Source organism: Pristiophorus japonicus, chromosome 8 (genome assembly GCF_044704955.1).
Source record: "Pristiophorus japonicus isolate sPriJap1 chromosome 8, sPriJap1.hap1, whole genome shotgun sequence".
NCBI classification, from domain to species: domain Eukaryota; kingdom Metazoa; phylum Chordata; class Chondrichthyes; family Pristiophoridae; genus Pristiophorus; species Pristiophorus japonicus.
Genome location: NC_091984.1, coordinates 191,826,626 through 191,844,089, shown reverse-complemented (window position 1 = coordinate 191,844,089; position 17,464 = coordinate 191,826,626). Strand labels below are relative to the sequence as shown.

Genomic DNA, 17,464 nt, shown 5'->3' with positions numbered 1-17,464 from the left:
GTTACTAGCCACCTACGCCTGTTTTGGCCATTTAAGCCAGTTTGGACAACTAATAGTTGTGGAGAGTTAAGAAATCAGCGCAGATAACTACATTCTAAAGCACTAAGCACTAAACAGAACACAAAAATAAGCATTCAATAACAAATAAAAAATACAGGGAAGCCGAGAGGACCTACACCTAGCACTAAGACTTACAAAGCACAAAAGTAATAAGCAATTAATTAACAAATAAAAAATAGAAGGAACGCTGCATCTAAAGCACCAAGACCAAAGTAATAATCAATCAATCAAACAATAATAAATAAAAAATAGAAGTCCTACCAAAACACGGCCCGGGAAGGCAGTGGGCCGCCGATGAGGGAGCCCATTCGGCCAGGGATAGGGACGGCATGCTTTAGCCCCTCCCACACAGCCTGCAGCACACTCTCACAGATTCTGGGGGCGAGGAGCTACTGCGCATGCACGCACACTCTAGCGCGCATGTGCAGAGGTCCCGGCACTGTTTTCAGCGCCGGGACCTGGCTCCGCCCCTGAATCCAGTTGCCACGCTATGCCACCATCGAGGAGAGGCTGGGGACCGGCCAAACTCGGCCCGAAGATTTTTGGCACCCTTGGAGTTCTACAAAAACGGCGCACCTCTGGTGAGTACGCCAGAAATCTGTACTGGCCAAATTTGATCCCTTAGTTAGCCACAGATGGTTCATCCTTCACTTGGAGTCTTTCTCACTGGAATATATCTTTGCTGAGAGTTATGGAATATCTCCTTAAATGTCTGCTACTGCTTATCTACCATCTTACGCTTTAATCTATTTTCCCAATCCACTTTAACCAACCTTTATACCTTTGTAAATGCTTTGATTTAAGTTCAGGACACAAGTTTAAGACCTAACTTTCTCACCCTCAAATTGAATTTGAAATTCTACCATGCTATGATCATTCTTCCCAAGAGGAGCCTTTAGTATGAAATCATTAATTAATCCAGCCTCATTACACAGATATAAAATAGTCTGCTCCCCAGTTGATTCCACTACGCATTGTTCTAAGAAACCATCCCGAATACACTCAATGAACTCTTCCTCAAGGCTACCTTTGCCAATATGATTTATCCAATCAATATGAAGATTAACATCGCCCTTGATTATTGCCCTATCTTTCTTACAAGCCTGCATTATTTCTTGCGTTATACACTGTGCAACAGTGTAGCTACTGTTAGAGTGCCAAGAGACTACTCCCACCAGTGACTTATTTCCCTTATTATTTCTTACCTCCACCCAAAGTGATTCTACATCTTGATCTTTTGAGCCAATATCATTTCTGACTACTGATCTCATCCTTCATTAACAGAGCTACCCCACCTCCTTTTCCTTTCTGTCTATCCTTCCAAAATGTCAAATACCCCTGAATATTCAGTTCCATGGCCGTCTCTGTAATGGCTATCAGATCATACCCATTTATTTCTATTTGTGCCATTACCTCATCTATCTTGTTATGAATGCTGCGTGTATTCAGATAAAGAGCTTTTAATTTTGTCTTTTTATCATTTTTCTCTACTCTGACCCCACTTTCTGATGCACTCTTAATGTTTATACGCTATCCCTTCCTGTCACACTCTGGTTATCATTTCCCCTATCACTACCCTGCACCATTGCCTTCTATTTTCTCTTTGACTTTTTAACTTTACGCTCACCTGATCTCCCCCCCCCCCCCGCCCCCCGCCACTATTTAGTTTAAAGCCCTCTCTACAGCCCTAGTTATTCGATTCATCAAGACACTAGTCCCAGCATGGTTTAAGTGAAGCCCGTCCCAACGGAAAAGCTCCCTTTTATCCCAGTACTGGTGCCGGTGCCCCATGAATCGAAACCCATTTCTCCCACACCAATCTTTGAGCCACGCGTTCATCTCTCTAATCTTACTTACCCTATGCAAATTTGCTCATGGCTCAGGTAGTAATCCAGAGATTATTACCTTTGTGGTTCTGCTTTTTAATTTAGCCCCTAGCTGCTCATACTTCTTTTCTTTCTTCTACCTTTGTCGTTGGTACCTATATGGACCACGACAACTAGATCTTTCTCCTCCCACTCCAAGTTCCTTTCTGAGTCAAAGCTGTTACATTCTGTCTGCGGTGACTCAGTGGGTAGCACTCTCACCTGAGTCAGAAGGTTATGGGTTCAAGTTCCACTCCAGGGACTTGAGCACAAAAATCTAGGCTGACACTCCAGTGCAGTACTGAGAGAGTGCCAAACTGTCAGAGGTGCTGTCTTTCGGATGAGACGTTAAACTGAGGCCCCATCTGTTCTCTCAGGTGAACATAAAAGATCCCATGGCACTATTTCAAAGAAGAGTAGGGAAGTTATCCCCGATGTCCTGGCCAATATTTATCCCTCAATCAACATAACAAAAAACAGATTATCTGGTTATTATCATATTGCTGTTTGTGGGAGCTTGCTCTATGCAAATTGGCTGCCACTTTTCCTACATTACAACAGTGACTACACTACAAAAGTACTTAATTTGCTGTAAAGCGCTTTGAGATGTTCAGCATTCGTGAAAGGCTCTATATAAATGCAAGTCTTTCTTTTTTTCTTCTGGGTTTCACGAATGCTTACTGGGTGTCCTTACTGCTCCGCACAGTTTTTGGAAGGTTGTAAACTTCATAGGGAATGATCATTCTTTTAATTTGTCTCTTTTCTCTTAACCTCTGGTTTTACATCTAGCAGAGAACTAGAGAAACTCTTCCAGTGGCTGTCATTCAAGCGTAGGATTCATTTTTTCTGCCAATCTTCTCCCAATTCCTTCCACTCCTGTAGATTCCTTAATGGAGTGCAATTCCATGAGCACATTGTTAAATGTGATCTCATTTGGCTTAAGAGTCAACCACATAGTGTGATACTGGAGTCATATGTAGACCAGAGCATGTATGGGTGGCAGGTTCCCATCCTGAAGGACATAAGTGATCTAGCAACAATCCAGTCATTTTATACTGAGCCACAAATATTGAATTAAATTTTGTCGCGGTGGGATTTGAACTCACAACCTTCGGGTTACTAGTTCAGGACCATAACCACTACACAACTGTTCATGATCATTCTTCATGTTTGAGCGTTGACAGTGAGTGTTATCACGTTCTTTAACGATGGGGGCATCATGGCCAAGCCTGACCCATTCTCATCTAATATCCACAGACATGTACTTCCAGCAGAGTTCTCTGCGTAGCAACAAGGCAGGGGTGGTGTAAGGTCTGTGCAACCGGTGAAATAGGACAGGGCTCCGAGCCAGTCATGGGCCCCGAGCGGATACGACCAGCAGGACTCTGCGCTCGGTTAGGACCACCAATGCATGATTGATCCAGAACCTGCAGACTGTCCCACCTGAAGATGGGGGAATACCTTCTCTAACACGGGGTACTGAAGCTTATTGTCGTCTGCGGCTCAGTGGCAGCTCTCCTCCGAGTCGGAAGGTTCTGGATTCAAGTCCCACCCACAAAATCTAGGCTAACACTCCAATGTAGTACTGAAGGAGTGCTGTACCATTGGAGCTGCTGTCTTTTGAATGAGACATTAAACTGAGGCCCCTGTCTGCCCTCTCAGGTGGACACATTTCGAAGAACAGAAGGTGAATTTTTCCCGATGTTCTGGCCAATATTTATCCCTCAACCAACATCACTAAAACAGGTTATCTGGTCATTTATCTCATTGTTGTTTGTGAGACCTTGCTGCACCCAAATTAGCTGCTGTGTTTCTTACATTACAACAGTGACTACACGCTATATATATAGTTGCAAATTCATACCAATATTCAAAACAAATTAATTCCAAATCAGTTACAGATTAATAGAGGTGCAGTGCTTCGCACCAGAACATTTAGCTTGTAGCATTTGGCTTTTTCATATAATTCAGTACAGGTTGAACCTTCCTTATCTGGCACCCTCGGGACCTGGCCTGTGCCGAATAAGGGATTTTGCCGGATAAAGGGAGGTCAGCCCGAGGTGGGGTGGGGAGGGGAAGGAGGTCGGTGCCCTGGGCGGGCCCAAAGTGTCGGCGGGCTGAGTGTCGGCAGGCCCCAGCGGCTGAGTGTCGGCGGGCCCCAGCAGGCTGAGTGTCGGCGAGCTATAAAGTTGGGGTGGAGGTCGGCCGCATTGTGCGCATGCACCCCCGGCCATCAGAATCATGCCGAGTGAGGGGTGGTGCTGGATATTTGGACTTCCAGAAGGCATTTGACAAGGTGCCACATAAAAGGTTACTGAACAAGATAAAAGTTCACGGGGTTGGGGGGTAATATATTAGTATGGATAGAGGATTGGTTAACTAACAGAAAGCAGTGAGTCGGGATAAATGGTTCATTCTCTTGTTGGCAAACAGTAACTAGTGGGGTAGGGATCAGTGCTGGGACCCCAGCTATTTACAATCTATATTAATGACTTGGAAGATGGGACTGAGTGTAACGTAGCCATGTTTGCTGACAATACAAAGATGGGAGGAAAAGCAATATGTGAGGAGGACACAAAAAATCTGCAAAAGGACATAGACAGGCTAAGTGAGTGGGCAAAAATTTGGCAGATGGAGTATAATGTTGGAAAGTGCGAGGTCATGCACTTTGGCAGAAAAAAATAAAAGAGCAAGTTATTATTTAAATGGAAAAAGATTGCAAAGTGCTGCAGTACAGTAGGACCTGGGGGTACTTGTGCATGAAACGCAAAAGGATAGTATGCAGGTACAGCAAGTGATCAGGAAGGCCAATGGTATCTTGGCCTTTATTGCAAAGGGGATGGAGTATAAAAGCAGGAGGTCTTGCTTCAGCTATACAGGGTATTGGTGAGGCCACACCTGGAATACTGCATGCAGTTTTGGTTTCCATATTTACGAAAGGATATACTTGCTTTGGAGGAAGATCAGAGAAGGTTCACTAGGTTGATTCCGGAGATGTGGGGGTTGACTTATGAGGAAATGTTGAGTAGGTTGGGCCTCTACTCATTGGAATTCAGAAGAATGAGAGGTAATCTTATGGAAACGTGTAAGATTATGAGGGGGCTTGACAAGGTGGATGCAGAGAGGATGTTTCCACTGACGGTGGAGACGAGAATTAGAGGGCATGATCTTAGAATAAGGGGCCGCCCATTTAAAACTGAGATGAGGAGAAATTTCTTCTCTGAGGGTTGTAAATCTGTGTAATTTGCTGCCTCAGAGAGCTGTGGAAGCTGGGACATTGAATAAATTTAAGGCAGAAATAGACAGTTTCTTAAACGATAAGGGGAAAGGGGTTATGGGGAGCGTGCGGGGAAGTGGAGCTGAGCCCATGATCAGATCAGCCATGATCTTATTGAATGGCGTAGCAGGCTCGAGGGGCCGTATGGCCTACTCCTGTTCCTATTTCTTATGTTCTTATAAGGGAGTCCCGGATAAGGGAGGTCCAACCTGTATGTCCTTTCCCTATCTAAATTGTGTAAATAATGCTTTATCCAGCAGAGGGCAGTATTGATCTGAAAACTGCATGTATCGACCTGGATGGAAATCAGTCGCGATTCAATGTTTCGCAGTTTTTAACAATTCTTCTCAGTAGCAAATCCGTTGTTTCTCCATAATATGACCTGCTTCCATAACCACACTGAGAACAACTCGAGTTCCATTTTTGCTTGAAGGAGCACTATTGGTGTAGAGTCGGTATTTATTACAATTCTACCACAAAAAACAGCGAAGCACTGATTTTGTAGTACCCTGTACTGCATTTCCACCTCTTCTGTCTGTTTCCATAACCCTCTTTTTCTGATTTCAGCATTAGTGTAGAAACATAGGAACAGGAGTAGGCCATTCAGCCCCTCGAGCCTGCTCAGCCATTCAATTAGATCATGGCTGATCTGTACCTCAACTCCACTTACCTGTCTTAGCTACATCTCTTGAAATCTTAGCCTGAAAGCTCCAATTGGCCCAGCACCCACAGCCTTTTGGGGGAGAGAATTGCAGATTTCTACTATCCGTTATGTGAAAAAATGCTTCCTGATTTCCGTTCTGAATGGCCTAGCTCTAATTTTAAGATTATATCCCCTCGATCTTGATTCCCCAGCAGAGGAAATAGTTTTTCTGTATCAAATCCTTTTAAAATTTTAAACACCTTGATCAACCTTCTATACTGTAAGAAAAAACACAGTAATATAGTTTTGTTAGCATGTAAATCTTGACAGATACGGAGGGCTTAAAAATAACAGCAATAACTTGCATTTATTTAGCACCTATAACATAGAAAAAAGTCCCAAGGTGCTTCACAGAGCCGTAATCAGGCAGAAATGGACGCTGAGCTACAGAAGAAAACATTGGGAGGGGTGAAGAAAAGCTTGGTCAAAGTGGGTTTTAAGGATGGTCTTAAAGAAAGAGAAGAAGTGGAGCGTGGGTTTAGGGAGGGAATTCCAAAGTGTGGGGCCTAGACAGCTGAAGGCACGTCCATCATTGTTGGGGCAAAGGGAGGGCGATGCATAAGAGTCAGTTTAGGTCAGTGCAGGTTAGCAAGGACAGGAGTGATCAGTGAGTGAGACAACAGTGAGTGGGACAGAATATGGGCAGCAGAGTTTTGGATGAGCTGTTTACAGAGTGTGGCGGATGAGAAGTCACACAGGAGGACATAGGAATAGTCAACATAGGAACAGTCAACTCTGATGGTGACCAAGGCATGAATGAGAGTTTCAGCAGCAGATGGGCTGAAGCAGTGGCGGAGGCAGGCAATGTTATGGATGTAGAAGTAGGCGGTCCTTGTGCTCGAGACAATTTGGGGTCAGAGGCTCAGCTCGGGATCGAAAAGAACACCAAGGTCACAAAGAGTTTGGTTCAATCTGAGAAACAACAATATAGCATATTTTCTTTTAAAAATAAAATTAGATGAAAAAACCTTAGTGTCCTTTTTATACTATGATTATGTGCCAAATTTATAGACCTACCAGTGCCATAATATGTATTTGAATCGCTATTCACCCCAACTTTGTACTAGCACAACTTTAGACTCTTGGATCAGGCGATGTTCATTTGTTGGCACAGCATCTCATGAAGGGTGCAGTGCAGATTCACCAAAAGGATACCAGGGCTAAAAGGGTTAAATTATAAGGACAGGTTGCATCGACTCGGCTTGTATTCCCTTGAGTATAGAAGATTAAGGGGTGATCTAAATGAGATAATTAAGATGATTAAAAGTAATAAAACAGAAAATGCGAGAGATACTCTGCATGCATTAATCTTAGTGGAAAATGCCTTACACACAATACAGCTGAATGTACTTCACATGCATATTTACTTAACAAACATCTGGCACCATTCATTGTGAACTTTGCAGCCTTTCTCAAACCAAAGTTTTCAGTTCTGGCATAAATTTATCAGACACAGAACATCTTAGCGCAGCTTCTAGGTTTTTGTCCAGCAGTTACGAGCAGTAATTTCACTTCCTCAGAGCAATTGCTGCGTTGCACAATAAACATAAGAACAAGAAATAGGAGCAGGAGTAGGCCATTTGGCCCCTCGATCCCGCTCCGCCATTCAATAAGATCAAGGTTGATCTGATCATGGACTCAGCTCCACTTCCCTGCCTGCTCCCCATAACCCTTGACTCTCTTATCATTCAAAAATCTGCCTATCTCCACTGTGAATATATTCAATGTCCCAGCCTCCACAGCTCTCTGGGGCAGAGAATTCCAAAGATTCACGACCCTCTGAGAGAAAACATTCCTCCTCATTTGCATTTTAAATGGGTGACTCCTTATTCTGAAATTATGCTCCCTAGTTCTAGATTCTCCACGAGGGGAAACATCCTCTCTGCATCTACCCTGTCAAGCCCCCTCAGAATCTTATATATTTCAATAAAATCACCTCTCATTCTTCTAAACTCCAATGAGTATAGGCCTAACCTGCTCAACCTTTCTTCATGAATTTCCCCCGCTCTCCATCTTGACCCCCCTCCCCACCCCCCAACCCCACCCCGGTTCTCCATCCCGACCTGTCCTAGCTGTCCATCGAGAATGTGATTGGATGCTGCTTGTCCTTTGCCATGACCTGAGTTTCTCATCATTATTTGGGTTTAACTGCCATCTGATTACGATTAGTCGATCTGACTACAATGACTGCGTCCCTCGCCATACAGTTTTTCTGGTGTTCCCATGGTACTGAAGTCCAGCGTTTCCCCCTGTGTTAATCAATAGCCAAGAAAGTAAAGCATATACAATGATCAAAAAACACTTGCATGCTCTGCTTCTCAGCTTGGCATTTCACCAACAAGTGCAGAAAAATGTTAAAGTGCACATGCATGTGCTGTGCGATGATGAATATTGAGATCACATATCCAACAACTGTATCTGACTCCCTTTTCATTTACTAATTAAAAGTTCAGTGAGCCACATCTGGGTTCCCAATTACCCTCATCTTAACATGTTAACTAGTGGTTAAGAAATTGGACAACACTAGTGGGTGAGGGCAAGGGAAATAAAGGAATATGGGAACAGGGCAGATAGATTGGATTAGGAGTACTGTTCGTGTGGAGGATTAACAGCAATGTGGACTAGTTAGGCCGAATGAACTCATTCCATTTTGTAATTTCTATTTAATTCTATGTAACTGAGACATCATTACTCAAACTGACAGGTGAAATATAACACAAGGGCCTAAAAAAACACCTTAAGCATACAAATGCACTTTATGATTTAAGCTTTCTTTTTCTGTTAAAACCCTCAGGACATAACCCCTGACCAACTGACTCTGGAAGCCCTGTTAGAGATGACCGATGATGAAGTGTGTGAAACGGTGAAGAAATATGGAACAAACAGTGAGGAATGTGCCAGATTAAACGCCTCGCTATCCTGCTTAAGAAGCGTTCATAAATCAGGTGAGTAAACTGTGTAATGCAAAGCTGCAATCTACCCAGGGTGAGCACATTGAGGATGGTTGCATTTTATGCAAGAGAAAGATATACTTTCTGAAAGCTTTCTTGTTTAATAAATATAAATATTGTGCAGGGGATTAAAAACATACTTCATTCAGCTCTCGGATGGTACAGTGAGTAAAGGCACTGCTTCTTGCATCACTGAGCTGTACAGACCTAAGTTAGCTAATCTTTGCTGAGGCAGCAGTTGGGTTGCTACAGTTGGTATCAGTATTCCTGCGCTGGGGAAATTCACTCTGGAGTTTCCTGCTCTTGAATGCTATTCAATGACACCTGCTTGAAAGTGCATGTGGGCAGATTTTGGGCTTGTTTGCCTTAAGAACCATAAGAACATAAGAAATAGGAGTAAGAGTAGGCCATTTGGCCCCTCGAGCCTGCTCCGCCATTCAATAAGTTCATGGCTGATCTGATCTTGGTCTCAGCTCCACTTCCCTGCCCGCTCCCCATATCCCTTGACTCCCTTATCATTCATAAATCTGTCTATTGCCTTACCCTCTCTGGTTGAATAGTGGCTGACATTCACTGTCCAAACTCGTGTATGAAGAACGCTCATTTGGAAAGTACTGGAGGTCAATGGAAAGGAAAATTGGGCAGGGTGTAAACTGACCGTTGGTCTGCTACCGTCCCTTTAGTGACCCCGTCGAAGTTGAATTTCACTGTCATTGATGCTGAAATAGCATATTTCTGTAAACTGCAGGCCCCATTGAGGTCTGAATCCCTGTGTCCTCCGGCTGTGGATGGTCATGATCTGATCCACTAGGGTCAACGGCAACGAATCTCGCAATGACTGATGTCCTAAAACCAGTCTGAATACCTCTCACCAATACTCAGACTGTTGCTATAGAAGTTTTGGACTTCTTTCATGTCTGGCTGGAACATGATGGGCATGTTCCTTTACCAAGGAAGAAGATGCTGCCAAAGTCATAGTGAAAGAGGAGGTAGTTGAGATACTGGATGGGATAAAAGTTGCTAAGGAGGAGGTACTAGAAAGGCTGGCTGTACTTAAAGTAAATAAGTCACCAGGACCGGATGGGATGCATCCTAGGATGCTGAGGGAAGTAAAGGTAGAAATTACAGAGTAACTGGCCATAATCTTCCAATCCTTTTTGGATACGGGGCTGGTGTCAGAAGACTGGGAAAAATGAAAATGTTACATCCTTGTTCAAAAAAGAATGCAAGGATAAACCCAACAACTACAGGCCAGTTAGTTTAACCTCGGTAGCGGGGAAGCTTTTAGAAACAATAATCCGGGACAAATTTAACAGTCACTTGGACAAGTGTGTATTAATTAAAGAAAGCGAGCAGGGAAAGGCAAATCATGTTTAACTAACTCGATTTAGTTTTTTGATGAGGTAACAGAGAGGGTTGATGAGGGCAATGCAGTCAATGTGGTGTACATGGACCTCCAAAAGATGTTTTATAAAGTGTCACATAATAGGTTTGCCAGAAAAGTTGAAGCCCATGGAAAAAAAGGGACAGTGGCAACATGGATACAAAATATGGCTAAGGGACAGGAAACAGAGAGTAGGGCTGAATGGTTGTTTTATGGACTGGAGGAAGGTATACAGTGGTGTTCCCTTGGGGTCGGTACTAGGACCACTGCTTTTCTTGATATATATTATTGACTTAGGGCCCGAACTTGGTGGCCTTACTGCCTGCCGCCACCGCGTTTTTCCGGCGGTCTCCACTCGGCCTCCTGCCGGTGGGATGGGAGGACTGCTAGGAACCGCCCGCTGACGGCCGCTAGTGCGCAAGGTGCGTAAGTGACCTCCCGCCCGTCGAGCTGCCAATTCCTCCGGGCAGGAGTTGGCGGCAGCAGGGGGAAGGACCGCTGCATGGAGGCAGGTCTAACCCCAACGGTAAGTATGAAGACCTGCAAAAAGAGGTTAGTGAACTTATTTTTTTTCAGCGATTTATGTGGATGGTTTCCAGTGAGTTTTTTTTGTGTAAATTTAAATTTTTATCTGCTCCCCCCTCTCTGGGCCCGAATCAATCCTCGGTGGTACTTTGCCGAGGATTGCATTTGCCGTCGGGATTGGGAGCTCCCGCCCGCTGCCACCCAGATTCACGGCGTAAGTCACTTTTTTGCTGCCGGGCGGTCTTTCAAGGAGTTTTTTAATGAAACTCCCACCCAAAGTACCGTTGGGTATCTTGGCGGTCCTTTGGGCGGCACTTGGGCGGAACTTAGCTTCCACCAAGTTTGGGTCCTTAGACTTGGGCATACAGGGCACAATTTCAAAACTTGCAGATGACACAAAACTTGGAAGTATAGTGAACGATGAGGAGGATAGTGATAGACTTCAAGAAGACATAAGACAGGCTGATGCAATGGGCGGACACGTGGCAGATGAAATTTAATGCAGAAAAATGCGAAGTGATACATTTTGGTAGGAAGAACAGGGAGAGGCAATATAAACTAAAGGGTACAATTCTAAAGGGGGTGCAGGAACAGAGAGACCTGGGGGTATATGTGCACAAATTGTTGAAGGTGGCATAGCAAGTTGAGAAAGCAGTTAAAAAAGCATACAGGATCCTGGGCTTCATAAATAGAGGCATAAGAGTACAAAAGCAAGGAAGTTATGATGAACCTTTATAAAGCAATTGTTCAGCCTCAACTGGAGTATTCTGGGCCTCGCACTTTAGGAAGGATGTAAAGGTCTAAGAGATGGTGCAGAAACGATTTACAAGAATGGTTCCAGGGATAAGGAATTTCAATTATGTGGATAGACTGGAGAAGCTGGGGTTGTTCTCCTTAGAGCAGAGACTGTTGAGAGGAGATTTGACAGAGGTGTTCAAAATCGTGAGGCGTCTGGACAGAGTAAATAGAGAGAAGTTGTTCCCATTGGTAGAAGGGTTGAGAACCAGAGGACTCAGATTTAAAGTGATTGGCAGAAGAACCAAAGGCGACACAAGTAAAAACGTTTTTTTGCAGCGAGTGGTTAGGATGCAAATTGACTGCCTGAAAGGGTGGTGGAGGCAGATTCAATCGTGGCTTTCAAAAGGAAATTGTATAAGTACCTGAAAGAAAAAAATTAGCAGGACTACGGAGAAAGGGCAGGGGAGTGGGACTGACTGAAGTGCTCTTGCAGAGAGCCGGCACGGGATGGATGGGCCGAATGGCCTCCTTCTGTGTTGTAACCATTCTATGAGTCTATGATCAGATGCAGAGAGCCTTTATGTAAGACTGTGCTGCCCTCATAGCTGGCTGAAGGTTTGCCTCAATTTAGATCAGCGGATATGCTGAAGGAGTCCCAGTAATGCAGCAGTGGCTGCAGTAGACAAAGATAAGGCCTCTACATTTCAGGGTGAAGTCACCCATCCCAACCAAGCTCTCCCCCTTTTCCTCCAATTGCAGAAGATGAGGCATAAATGGACAGGATCAGCCTCTGCCTCAGCATCAGACATGGCAGTATCAGAAGTGTTGTAACATTATATTACCACTAGGGGGCAGTAAGAGCTCCAATGATTTCTTTCCAGCAAACACTACTCTGTTCATGAAGTTATTAAAAATAATTCTGGCCTTAGTGTGCACTGACTTTTAGTTTCAGTTTAAATCTGTAGGTTGATATGAATTTTATTCTCCTAATTTTTCCACCAATTTTCTCAGCCTCCTCTTGCGAAGGCATTGACATCTTGCTAAGGTACAATTTCACAGACACTGGGTACCTTGCCCAAGTAAATGTTCCCAGCATGTGTGCCCAGACAGCGAGTGTCAGCTAGCTGAGCTTGATCCCATCCTCCCTTAATCCGCAGGTTTCGCTGGATATCGTTCAGGAGTGGGAAACCTTTTCGATTTTCCCCCTCCCTAACTCATAACAGTGGGGCCAATTGAGGTACCTATACTGCCACCCCACCTGAATTCAACTAACTCACCACAGGCCAGGGATTAACCCAGAGTCCTTTCTGGTATCTACTGATCACTCTCTTGGCCATCTGCGTCAACATAACTCTGAAATGCAATCAAAGTAAATATCCGTTCTCCATTTCTACTTCCACAGTTGGCATATTTGCAGCGTAATTCACAAAAGTTTTGGATTTTCAGCACGATTCCTACAAAGCCTTGGCTGAGAGCTTATGTCCCACAGGTGTGATCTCATTTGTTAAAAGTGCTCGTATAAAGTGAGATCTATTATTACGTAAAGGGCTTGGAATATTTACATATGAAGAGGAAATAGTTTGGAGTTTTGATTTTAATAAATTATGACCGACATCTTGGGGTAGATTTTGACTTTGTGAGGTAGTGTAAAACGGGTGATGGTGAATTGACATCTCTCCTGATTCGTTATCACTTGTCATACACTATCGCACAAAGTCAAAATCTATCCGTTGTGTTGAGCTGCCTTTAAAGTATAATTTTGCTTTGTTTAAGGTGCTTTCTGCACCAGCAGAGGGCAACAGCCCTTTACTGATTGGAATGATCTCTGTTGTGTATTCAAAAAAACAAGTCATTCAGCAGACAAAGGGGGGGAGGGTACCTTATCATGAGGTATTAGATTTAAATCACCAATACTGTAAATTCAATAACATAAAGCTGTTGTCAAAAATCCTTGACAGGTTTAAGATGGTTTTTGCAATAGAGACATTGGTAACAATTGCATGCCACATTTTTTGAACATCCCCCTTTTCAAAACTTATCTTTCCATTCCCTTTCCTTCAGTTTTTCCATCCTAAGCTAAGAGAACTTAGATAAGCTAACTTTATCAGGTTTCTGTCAATGTTACTCTGAAATTGGCTCTGATGACATACATAGTAAGTGACTCTCAGATTTCTATTCTCCATTCTTCCCTTTGGGGAAATGCTTGGCTGAGATCTGGTGTTCACAGTCCGGGGAAATCACTGTTATCATTCAGTGATACAGCAGTTTAGCACTTGCCACTCAGCAAATATAACAGAATTTAGTGTTAGCTGCTTTTGGCATCTGAGAACGAAACCAACTTGAAAATTGCCCAGTACTGTTTCACTGTTCATTTAAATAGCAAAAAAAAAAGAAGAAAGTCACGGTTACTTGGGTAATTATGAAGGAAGGAGTGCAAATACTAAGGCTAATGTCATGGCAGGGATGGATTGTATCGACAGCTGCATGGGGGAAAACCTGGAATCTGCACATCTTCAGTATTGTTGGATTAAATAATTTACTATTAAGATATTGATATCTGAATTAAATATTTAATATTAAACATTAAATATTAAATATTTGAATAAATATCTGATGAATTAACATTGATACTGCATTTTAAGCGGTGTTGACTTACAATAGTTCTAGAATTATAAAAAGTTATGGCACAGAAGGAGGACATTTGGCCTATTTGCATCTGTGCTGATGCTAGCTTTCCAACTGGAGCCTTTGCCTGCTCTTTTAACAAATCCCAAACTGTGGTAGCAAAACTTGGCATGGTTTTGAGTGCACATGTGTAAAGAGCTCCACAGAGTTCTGCCATAGAAAGCATTTTATGTCCTTTTCTCTTGGGCGGGGCTGAGGAGAGAACTAATAACCCCACCAGCCCGGCGCTTAAAATCTCGGCGGCCTCATATTGCTGTAGGTGGGTGAGAATCTGAAACCAGCCAGCAGTTAAAATCTCCCCACTGTGTTGACTGAAATTCCCTATGATGTCAGAGGTTGGGAGAAGGCACAGAGACCATGAAACACAAATTTCAGAAACATATATTTCATTAGTTGGCCATTTTTGACTCCAGCTTATTGGATAGTCCTGGTAGTTTTCATGATCGAAAAGTCTTGTACAAAATGTGTAATTTCCACTAAAAGAAATGAGAGTAAGCTGCTATGAATTATCAAATACTAATATTAAAAATCATTTTTCAAAATCTTTTGTGCAAAATTTCAGGTACATTGTATGCACTAGAATACCCACTTGTCATGCTACCTTTGCCTTGGTTGTTTTTCTGTAATTATTTTTCATATTAATTAGTGGGAATGCATGGTGTAGTGAGTTAGCATCAATGTTCCCCTTAAGATCCCGCGCAGGCCGATCACCAGCTGTTCCGCTGGAAGAGATACGGTGCAGCAAATTTAAAGAGCCCGTGCGGGGAGAAATAAATTAGAGGGAACCTTGGTTAGCACACTCTCATTCTACTTCTCAGGACCTGTAGCCGTGTCCATGCCTGGAATGATGAGATGATAACTCCTCAGTGAAATGAGTTTGGATAATCACAGCTCAGTTCTTTTTGAACACTGATCCACAGCACAAAAACTACCCTGTGATTCAGCATAACTTGGCAATAGACTGGCGATTGCAGCCAGAGAGGTCATTAGAAATCATTAAGAGCTGGTCCAAAAGCTGAGCCATTTCACTTGGAACCATTTATGGTCACAATAGGGAGCAGAGTTTGGTCTCAAGTCTGCCTTAGTTCAAACCCATGCTGACAGAGATGGACACATAAAGCTATAGTTCACTTTATCATTCTTTCTCCCTCAGTTGAAATATTTTAAAGTTTTAATAAAAGCTCGAAAGGACATGCAGTTTTTAACATTGGCATTGATTATGGGTGCTCCTATCCACTACGTCTGAGGACTGATGGAGGAAGAGACGCTGAGAGCAGCGCAGGCAATTTCCAGAAGGAAGGGATATCTGAATAAAAATCAGCAAGGAGCGGTTTGTGCACCTTGTATCAGGCCTCTCTACCTTTCGTTCCTCCTTCAAGATGCTCCTTCGATCCCACCTCTTTGACCAAGATTTTGGTCACCTGCGCTAATTTCTACTTATGCGGCTCGGTGACAAATTGTTTTATCTCATAATATTCCTGAGAAGCACCTTAGGATGTTTCATTACGTTAAAGTCACTATATAAATACAAGTTGTTGTTGGTTAACAGGGAAACATTAACAAAGGATTTGGAACAGTTCTAATGTTCACCATCTCACCAGGGAATGATTATTGGGAGCGGCAGGGGATCAAGATGCAAGTGAAAAGAACATTTTTCTAAATGTCGGGGGAAGATGCAAGCAGTTAGAACAAAGTATACACATCAAGCATCTGAAACCTACTTGTCCTGTTGAAGTATGTTAGTGTTTTATTCCAACACAGTTAGCATTCTCCTGCAATTAAAATATATAACATTTCCTCTGTGCACACACATTCAATTTTTCACTGTGACTATTGACAAGTTCTCTTAATTGCTATATTTCCTCAAATTGGAATATGAAGAACTGTCAGAACTTGTGCGCAGTGAGTCTTGGTTTATTGATAGATTTTCCACAGGTCGGCAGATCAGAACAAACTCTGTGCTAGAGATCAACTGGGCATATTTTCATTTGTTTAGCACTGTGAATGGATAAGTCAGTTCCAGTTTTATACTCTACATTAGTAATCAGAGGAAACTCTATACTCCAATAATATTGTGGGTGAGAACATAAGGAACAAGAATCTTCATCTATTCAGTAATTTCAGCCAAAAAGTAGATGAGAGAAAAACATAGCCCACAAAAGGCCAATTTCAGATCCATATACCTTCATCTCGCCAAGTTCCCATATTGTTCTTTATCCATTCTAAAATTAACATTGGTGAAGTCGTAATTTTGGAACTGGATATACTGTAAATTATGCACAAATGTTATTTTCTAGCGTTTTTCAGCTATAGGACATTTTGGGCTAGAAATTCAATACATTTGTGCCCCGAGGGGCACTAATGGGTTGCAAATGCCAATCTCCCAAGCGCAGCACTGGCAACGACTCTCGCCATATTGGCGGGAATTTAGCAGTGGTGCTATGGCTTTGCGTCCCGATCTCCTGTGCCTGGAGATCATGACATCATCGCTCACAGCGCCCCGGGCCTGGCCCTGAAATTCACTTTCGCCCTCGTGTGGTCTGCTCCATGATGGTCCAGGTAGGTCCCTTTTACATTCACAGCGTGGGCAGCGTGGGCCCTTCCATTTAAGGGAGGGAAGGGCCCCTTGGACGCGGCAGTGCTGTGCGGCCCAGTGTGCAGCGCTGCTGAGGCGTCCGCCTCACTTTTTATATGAATGTATTTTATGATGTGTGTAAAGAGAGAAAATCAGAGAACAATCAAGAGATAAAAAGAGTGTTAAAAAAGACTTGCCTTTATATAGCACCTTTCATGACCACCAGATGTCCCAAAGCGCTTTACAGCCTGTGAAGTACTTTTTTTTTTGAAGTGTAGTCACTGTTTTGATGTAGGAAACATGGCAGCCAATTTGTACATAGCAAGTTCCCACAAACAGCAATGTGATAATGACCAGATAATCTGTTTTATTGATATTGATTGAGGGATAACTATTGGCTAGGACACTGGGGATAACTCCCCTGCTCTTCGAAATAGTGCCAGAGGATCTTTTAGGTCCACCTGAGGGGGCAGATGGGGCCTCTTTAACATCTCATCTGAAAGACAGCACCTCCGACAGTGCAGTGTTCCCTCAGTACTACTCTGGAGGATCAGCCTAAATTTGTGTGCTCAAGTCTCGGGAGTGGGACTTGAACCCACAATCTTCTGACTCAGAGGCGAAGTTGCTTTAAAGGAGGTGATAATGACAAATGACACCATATGCCACATTTTACATCATTATCGCCTCAGTAATGCTGAATG

General features: G+C 43.2%; 1 protein-coding gene across 1 annotated transcript in view; it reads left to right on the top strand.

Annotated features, from left to right (window-relative positions):
• ksr2 (kinase suppressor of ras 2) overlaps window positions 1–17,464 on the top strand; it is a 587,663-nt gene that overhangs the window by 131,657 nt on the left and 438,542 nt on the right. The window contains exon 3 of the mRNA XM_070887700.1: window positions 8,700–8,850. Coding sequence (XP_070743801.1) covers window positions 8,700–8,850 — 151 coding nt within the window. The remainder of the gene's footprint in view (window positions 1–8,699; window positions 8,851–17,464) is intronic.